At 49.7% G+C, this 8679-nt stretch overlaps 1 protein-coding gene across 1 annotated transcript; it reads left to right on the forward strand.

Annotated features, from left to right (window-relative positions):
• Positions 1-5380: 5380 nt before the first annotated feature.
• On the forward strand, positions 5381-7108 carry HOXD12 (homeobox D12). Its single transcript, XM_040069903.2, has 2 exons — positions 5381-6017; positions 6352-7108. The coding sequence occupies exons 1-2, from the start codon at positions 5456-5458 to the stop codon at positions 6588-6590; spliced, it is 801 nt and encodes a 266-aa protein (XP_039925837.1). The 5' UTR covers positions 5381-5455; the 3' UTR covers positions 6591-7108.
• Positions 7109-8679: the final 1571 nt, after the last annotated feature.

Consider the following 8679-nt stretch of genomic DNA (forward strand, 5'->3'; position numbering starts at 1 on the left):
TACATTAGTTGCGGACAGTGATGAAAATATAAACTCAGTTTATAACCAGCTAAAAACTTTTGGAAAGACTTGAAAATATATTTAATTTTTTTTTTTTTTTTTTTTTTTTTTTTTTGGTCCTTCCAGCAGTGGCGAAATTTCGGGAATTGTTTTCCGTGAAAGTCAGCGTTTTTCTCTCAGTGTAAGGGAGTGTTGACAAGTCTTGAATTGAATAACAGTTTCTTCTTCTTGAAAATAATATTAATATTAATATTAATTATATTTTCTGTTCTTCCCTCTAGGCCAGTATAAACGAATTGAAATATGTTGAACGGTAAAAGTTATGATTTTTTTTAATGCTTAAGACTTTGGGGGGTATTCTGTGATTTTTTTTTTTTTTTTTTTTTTCTCTGAGCAACAACCAGTGCCAAAAAGTGTCAGTTTTGATTTGGTATCGTAAACTTCAAAACATGTCGAGTGGAAAAAAAAAAAAAAAAAAAAAATCAATCGGAAATACGAGAAAGTCGGAATACGGACCCGTGGCAGCACCCGGCTCCTGCCAAACCTGCCTGGTCCACTGGGACACGGAGGGAATTGCCAGTGGAGGGTTACTGGCTGCAGCAGGATTTTAAATTACTTTTCAAGGAAAGGAGAACTTCTCCGAGCTGTTGCAGGGCGCAAAATCGCAGGCATGCCCCACCGCGCTCCCCGCTTCTGCAGGCTTGGGATTGAGGTTGGGTTTGTGGGGTTTTTCCGCCGCAGTTTCGTTTTCAGTGCGAGGAGTCTATACTGTCCGGCGGAAAAAGGAGCCTCGGCTGAAAAGAGAAGAGCTTGTGCCCAGAGCAGGATTGGCCAGCTGGCCCTGCAGCCAGAGGAGAGGCTGCCCCTACAGAGGTGTGTATGGACCTGCAAAGACCTGGAGGGAAACATCCGCTCTGCCCCGTTGGTCTGGACCAGCCCAAGACTCCTCTCCTTCCTCCCGCCCAGAAAATCCTTGTCGGACAAGCGAAGGTCACTGCTAGCTTTTAATTTACAAAACTAAACGGGTGTTAATGACAGAAGCAATAAATAAGGAAATTCAAAAGATGCCATAATTTATATGGGCCGAAAGGCTAATATTTTGTCGATTTTTAAAAAATTCTTTTAAACCTAGTGTGCATGTTATGATATACACAGGGTGATCAGACACGCTAATCAACAACTAGGAGAGAGAAGCGTTATCCTCTCTGTTAATGTGCCTCATCTAATTATTAAAACGTGTTCCAAAGTAGTATTATTTATTATGATATCCTATTGCTCTAAACATTTTGATTACCCTTGTATGTGGTCAGACATACCATAAGCCTATTTCTCCATAAACCATTTTTTAAATTTTGTCTTAAAATCAGCTTTTACTTTGTGTTGGAAATACAATCTGAACTACTAAACTGTTAAGGATGTTGCAAATCTTTTCCTGAACCGTCTTTAATAAAATGATTTCTTTTCGCTATACATATAAAAAGAGAGAAAGAAATTTGCCTTCTTTTGCCGCAGGGGGTTTCACGGGCTCCAGGTTTGCCTGGAGTCCTCTCAGCGACACTTACAGGACGCCGTTCCTGGAAAATGAGAGGTAGATACAGTGAGACGCGCATTAAAGGATGAGGAAGAGCATCCGAGAGTGCCTTGTCGATAGGAAAGTGTTTTAGCCAGAAAGAAATGTTGGCGACGAGAAAGACAGGGCGTGGGAAGCAGGCGAAAGGCTGTGTCTCCCCTCTCCCTCCGAGCCCTGCTGTGTCTGCCCGGTGTCTGGCGACCGAGGCCGGCCCGCCGCCCCTTTGTTCTCCATTTCCAAAACGTCCCGGCACTTGCCGGTTCCCCTCGGCCGGCCCGGAGCGATGCTCCTCCGTTTTCTCTGCAACCGGCTGACTCCATCAAGGGCTATCTTCCGCCTTCTCCGCCCTCTTCCTTCCACTTTCTGCGCCTCTTGCACGTTCATGGCGTTTGTTTTCCCCGAACGGACGAAAAAAAGTCCATTTCGGAGCAGTTCAGATTTTATCTCAGAGCCCATTTTTGTTTCATTCTAGTATAAAAGGACACTTGCAGTGCTCTTCATTTACGTGCCTGGAACGGCCCTCTCTGCTGATGCAACCTTGTTTTCTCCGAATGTTTTAAATTCTTGTCTTCTCCCCCTTGGCACCCCCACTCACCCACACATACTGCTATTAATTCTAGAGGCTTTTCCTCCCACCGAGTCTCCCTGCAGAGGATGGTCGGGCACTGCCAGAGCTGTTTTGTTTCCCGGCCGCGGAGCCATCGCGGGCTGTTCTCTTCCTCCTTCCAGGCTTAACCTTTGGCTTTGCCGGGCTCCGTGCTTTCAGAAGGCGCGGTTTGCCGAGCCAAAGCCGCCTTCCCCGGGCAGAAGGAAACCCGAACTGTCTGGCAAATCGGTACCAGATGGACGGGAGTCGCCCTTTAGTTTCGTGAGAACGTGCAGAATCATTAAGAAGCCAGCAGCTACAGGCAGGAGGGGAAGGTGAGGCGCACATCTGCCCCTCTACCTACCGGCTGGGATTAAAAGGGCTTTCTAAGCCTGGAGCGGGGGCATTGGTGAGCCTTGTTCAAAACCTCTTCGGCCACGTCTCGGGCTCCTCAGGACACCGGCCGCACGTGGCCCTGGGGCCGGGCTGCAGCCGCCCATGCTTAGAGAAAAGGGTATGAGGATCCGCCCGAAATGTAGCGCGCGTTGTTGCACACAATTAACGCGCACCTCGACAAACCGAACGGCAAACGCGCAGCGGCGCGCCGCTCGGCTCCTGTCAGGCAGCGCTGCTCCCCGGCCATGTCTGAGGCAATCCTGCCATCTCCTGGACGAGGCCCGGCATAGGCGGGGGAAGCCGCCTCGCTCCGGCGGCCGCGTTTCCGATGATGAATGAGCCAGGGAGGCTGCTCGGTCACACGCAGAGCACCCTTCGTCTGTAAACTGAAAGACCGTGCCAGTGAAATTATAGCGTGTGGTCAGCTCTGATGGCCAGGCCTACCCGGACGCCTATTTTACAAAAAAAAAAAAAAAAAAAAAAAGGAAAGGAGCGTGTGAAAGCAGGCCTCCGGGTCGCCCTGTTCCTCAGCGGTGATATTTCCTGTACAGACACAGGCGGGGGGACACCCGCGGCATTAACACGCCGCCCCCAAACCAGCAGCCGGCTGTGGCTGGAAAAGGCAGCGCAAGCCCGTACAAGGCTCTCCCTCCGCTCACCCCCCTCCCCTCGGCTCCGAGGCCAGCAGCCTCTGGAACAAGATGTTTCTGTAAATGTTTTTCCATGTAGATTTAAACATTTTCCATAACTGTGAGTGTCTCCAGCTATTTCAGGTTTTTATTATTTTCTCTCTCTCTCTCTCTCTTTTTTTTTTTTTTTTTTTTTTTTTTTTGTATTAATTAGCAATTACAAATGAGTTGAATATTAATTGAAAGCTCTGTTTTCTCTAACCCCATAAAAGTTAGTTTGAAGTGTCACCTTTCTTTCCGGTAACTGGGAACTCACATCCATTCCTTGTGTTTATTGCAGACAAAAATATAGCCTTTGAACTGAATGTTCCTTTTCCCTTCCAAGAACCGAAAATCAGAGTCAGCTCTTTCGTAAAAGGCGATTATGAAAAAAAAATATTGCCCATCTTCTTAGGGAACACAAAGTTAGAATACAAGTCAGCTAATAAGAGAGAGACTCAATTGGTAGACATAATTCAAACAATAAAAATTAAAGGCAGTGGTCAGCAATATCCTCCAGCGGTGCTTGTGTGGTCCTGTGTGGTCTAGGAGAGAGCAATCATTTAAAGATTTTTTTTTTTTTTTCCAGGGCAATGAAATTACTGCAGAATTTCCCTCAATTTCCCATTAAACAGAAAGATGAATTTGATTAGGAGAATGTCAAGAAGGGCAGCGTCTCTGATCTCGCCTTAGAAATAAAACCAAGATTAAGACTGTGATTAAGAGGATAATAACAGGGAAAATTAACCCTACATGCTAACTAGGTTCAAGATTTTAACCGAGGTAATGAAAGTGGGAAACGCTGGGCATTAAGGCTTCGCTTGACGCCGGACTCACACACACCAGGAGAGATCCTGGGAAAGAGGCCGAGGACAGATACGCCCGGTCCCTGTGGCTGATGGGCCCCCAGAGTGTCCCGCGGATATGTGGGGCGGCGGGGCAGGGAGCGGCCGGGAGCGTGGAACCCGTGGGTACTCCAGTCCTTCCCGAACCTTCCAGCTCCCTGCCAGTGTCTTTGTGTGCAGTGCTCGGGGCCTTGTCTCTTCTCGATCTCATGAACCGCACGGCTGCAGAAAGGACACGAGCAATCGCCTGTGAGGATGCTCTCAGGCATGATTTTAGTAACTCTGGGGCTGTGGGAAAACGAGAGAGATAACGGAATAAATTGACTCTTGTTTGATCAATCAAAACCGTAAAAATACGCATAACTCCCCAAAATAACACAGTAAGGGATAATTTTCTTCTCATGAGAGAAGAATTCCCCCCACACAACCTGGGAGATGAGGCTGACTCTCCTCTGCCCGCTGCTGCATTCACACCCTCTCTGCTGAAGCGAAGACCCTGGCATTTTCTTGCTTGAAGTCCGTGGATTTTATTTATTTATTTGGTTTTTTTTGTTTGTTTAATCTCAGAGGGTTGCTCGAGTAATTCTGTGTTGTTGCTGCTGTTATTGTCTGTTTGTTGTTGTTTGGTTGGTTGCATTTTAAAGGCAAAACTCTGAGTTTTCGAAGCATTTTTCGCCTGGAAGCCCTTCCAAGTGAAGATGAAAGGCAAAAGGGGCAAAAAGGGGCAGACGTGCGGACCTAAGAGAATACTGGTGATTATTGTGCCAGGATGACGATCCCGGTAATATGTGACCGATTAAGGCTTTATTTGCACGCGTATGCAGATGCGTACCATGCAGTTCGGGACAGAAGTACATACGTGTGCCCTGAACATTCATATCTCATAGACATCACAAGCTATTTCCAGTTCTCGCTGCTCACTCTTACCGTGGGGATCGTTCTGGCCCGAGTGGCGCTGCCAGCCGGCGGGCACTGCCAGCCGGGGGACACCGCCGGCGCGGGGGCTGCACCCGGGGCTGCCCTGTCCTCTCGGCAAATGTTTGTTTTCTTCTCATCTCTCCGCTGGCGCCGCAGCTCTGCCAACCCGCCCCGGCCACTTTTATAGAAGCCGAGACCATGGTTTCCCCTCCCTCTTGCGAGCTCGATATTTTCATATTTCCAGTGTTATCATAAGACTTTTTAAAAGTGGGGGTGAAGAGAAAGGAAAAAAAAAAAAAAAAAAAGGGGGGGGGGGGGGGGGTCTCTGTTGCTCGGTCGCTGGAGGCGGTGCTGAAATTACCGGCTTTGAAGAACCTGTCTGCAAAGTTTCGTCCAATCGTTTCAGGCTTTCCGCTTATTCCCTGTTGTAACTAAATACCGCTGTAAGAACAGCTGAAGTCCTTTGTTGGAAATGTGTGATCGCAGTCTCTACAGATCTGGCTACGTTGGTTCTCTCTTGAATTTGCAATCTCCAGATTCCTTTTATTTTCCTAATTTGCGGGCTAATGGCAGTCAATTGGCGGCTCTGCCCACCATTTCCTACCCCCGGAGCTCGATCCCTTGGACTTGCTCAAGTTCGTGCGCAGCCCAGCCGCAGAGCCACGCGTTCGGCGGCGCGGCGCAGCCTTACCTCCCCGGCTCCGTTCCAATCAACATCAGCTCCAACGGCAACAAGGAGTGCCTGGAAGACAACAATAAATATTACGCCCACGATACGAGCTCCAAACAAGAGGAGAGATGCAGGCAGAGGCAATCTTTTGCAAATGACCCAACTGTTACTCACACAACCAACTTAAAGCCCGTAAAGTATGACCACTCGAGCCTGCAGAGAAGTTTGCATGGCTCGGCTACTCTTTTTGAAGTGAATTCCTGCAACTCAAGCTTAAAGGAGGACATCAAGAATCCCGTCAACTTGAACCTGACAGTTCAGCCCGCAGCAGTCCAGTCATGCCTCAGACCTTCAGTGCAGGATGGTATGCCTTAAATATCTCGCTTTAGCTAGAAGCGACCTAGCTATATGTTCTTTCTAAGAGATGCCTATAATTACTTTGTAACCCTCCCTGTAACCCCTTCGGAACAAAAATCGCTTAATCTGACTCGGAGGTTAGATAGAAATTGTTCTGTCAGATGTGCTTTGCCCAATTTTCCGACCTAGTTGGGCTCTGATATCTTGCGGGTTTGGGTGGGTTTTTTTGGTGGTTTGGGGTTTGTTTTGTTTTGTTTTTGTTTGTTTGCTTGATTGTTTTCATATTTCTACATTTGCATACCCAGACTTGATCCACTAAATTATGGACGTGTTTGTTGTAGGTTTGCCTTGGTGTCCCACCCAGGGGAGATCAAGAAAGAAACGGAAACCATACACAAAACAACAAATTGCTGAATTGGAAAACGAGTTTCTCCTCAATGAGTTTATTAACCGACAGAAGAGGAAAGAACTATCAAACAGACTGAATTTAAGCGATCAGCAAGTTAAAATTTGGTTTCAGAACCGGAGGATGAAAAAGAAAAGAGTAGTAATGCGAGAGCAGGCTCTTTCTATGTACTAGAGCAGAGTCCGCCCGTTCCTGCATGAACTTGTGCCCGGAGTGTTCACCCCTAGAGTAGAGCGTACGCGCCAGTGAAACGCGGGGAGTGTGTCTTTTTACCATTTAAACCAAGTTCTCGAAACGCGTAGGATCCCTGCGTAAATAGGCAACGCTGAGTTCTTAGCCAAGATGAAGAAGACGAGCCGGACCAGCATGGAGACATGTATTATCAGCTTTTTACCTTTCTTTCTCCATTTATATAGATTTTCTCCTGCATCCTACCCTCTCTTTCCCCGGAGAACAAGCGGTGCTAAACTAAGATCGATTCATTTTATCTGTATGTAAACACCATTTTGCAGCAAAATAAAGGAATAACGCCTTGTAAAGACGTCAGCTTTGTGAGTCCCGGCTGCTCACTTCATCTGCTGCCCTGCACGCCAGGGCCAGCCTGCGGCGCCGGCTTGTTTTGTGGTTTGGAGTAACCTGCTCGAGCAGCGATGGGGAAAGTGGTTAGCAAATAAACCTTTTTCTTTAGTCTTTTTTTTTTTTTTTTTTCCCCACCTTCCCCCCGCCATCCCCCGGAGCCGCAGATCCGACCGCAGCCCGGCGGAGAGCGCACGTGACACCCCGCAAGGCCCGCGCGTAACCTGAGCGTCGGCTCAGCCGCTCCGCTCCGCTCCGCCGCGCTGCGCTGCCGCCGGCCCGCCCCGACGGCACTGCCCGGCCCGGAGGCCCGGTGTGCCCGCCGCCGCCGGGCCGCGGGCAGGGCCGCTCCACGGGCGCGGCCGAGAGGTTCCTGTCTCGGGAGCCAGCGGCCCTCCGGCCCTCGCCGGGCTCCAGCGGCCTCCGGGGCAGAGCGGCGGCGCAGGGGCCGCGGAGTCGGGCGCCGGTGCCTCCCCAGGTGGCCGGGCCGGGCCCTGCCCTTCCAGCGCTCCTGACTTTGGCCTTGTCCAAGCGCTGCCCCCACAGGCGAAAGACGGCGGGCGGTGCCGGGGCAGAGGCCCGGGCTCGGCGCGGCTGGGGGGAGTCTGGGGCCCGCGTCTCACCCCGAGGTGCTGCAGGCACGGGAGCAGGGACAGCACGGAGGTTTTGGTGGGACCGAGCGTTTCACCACCCAGTCCCCATGGCAGTTTCGGTATAGATTTTTGGGTGAAAAGAGAGAACAGCTTCGGGGTTTTGCCCAGATATAAACCTCAGAAGATAACCCAACCAGAGGGGCTGGTAGCAGTGTCTAAGCCGTTCGATCACAGTTTTGGGATGAGAACGAGTTCGATTTTCCCCGCATTTTGATGAGAAGCTTTCTCTGACGAGAGCTGCCGGCCTCTGCAACACCAGAGCGGTCACACCGGCCAGGGCTCCAGGGCCTGAGGACACTACACATTGCCCTTAGTCTGATACCTCAGAATATTAATTGCAAAAGAAAAATCCACGGATTTTTAGGTCCGTATTAAAATGCCTTTTGGCTGCAATTTCCACCTAAGTCTTCGTTTCTCAACGAAGAGAGTTTCCACGCCTCCCTATAGTAATAATAATTAGGCTGGCAGAGGCTGCCTTCTTTTCTGGCATGTAAAGTAGGCTCAATACGGTTGTTCGTGGCATACACAAAACGTCTAAACTACCGCAAGGAACAGCACAAAGCTGTTCCCTGCTTACACGGGGCTACAGTCTCCCCGAAGGCAATAGACTAATTGTTTCATAAAGAATCATATTTGAACTTCCCTCCTACTCACTCCTTTGCTTGCAAGTACTGCTCGAGAGGGCACGGTAGTCCAGATGAATTTGGAGATAAATCCCGGATTCCTAGGCGGGCAGAGATGTAGCCATTTTCCCGAAAGCTTTCCAGAGAGCCCCAAAGGTAACGCTTGGGTGGTGTTTCGGGGGGAGAAGGAAAACCAGCCCAAAGCATTTGTCACCACTCTCACCGCCCGCATTGCCCAATGCAGACAAAACCCTAACTCGCTCATGGCGGGGTGGCTGCCAGTAGGAAAGCGGGGACGAAGCCCCGCCGGGTGACAGCTCCCCGGGGGCAAGGGATGCACACCTAGCCATCCACAGCCACAGGAACCACTCCTGGGTCCCTCCAAATCTTCGATACGTTCAGCCTCTGCGC

This window comes from Hirundo rustica, chromosome 7 (assembly GCF_015227805.2).
Source record: "Hirundo rustica isolate bHirRus1 chromosome 7, bHirRus1.pri.v3, whole genome shotgun sequence".
Taxonomy (NCBI): domain Eukaryota; kingdom Metazoa; phylum Chordata; class Aves; order Passeriformes; family Hirundinidae; genus Hirundo; species Hirundo rustica.

Bases quoted from the DNA above. Each gene is read 5' to 3' on its own strand.
- HOXD12 (XM_040069903.2), top strand. From the start codon at position 5,456: ATGTGTGATCGCAGTCTCTACAGATCTGGCTACGTTGGTTCTCTCTTG. The intron at 6,018-6,351 runs GTATGCCTTAAA...TGTTTGTTGTAG, and splicing joins CAGACCTTCAGTGCAGGATG to GTTTGCCTTGGTGTCCCACC.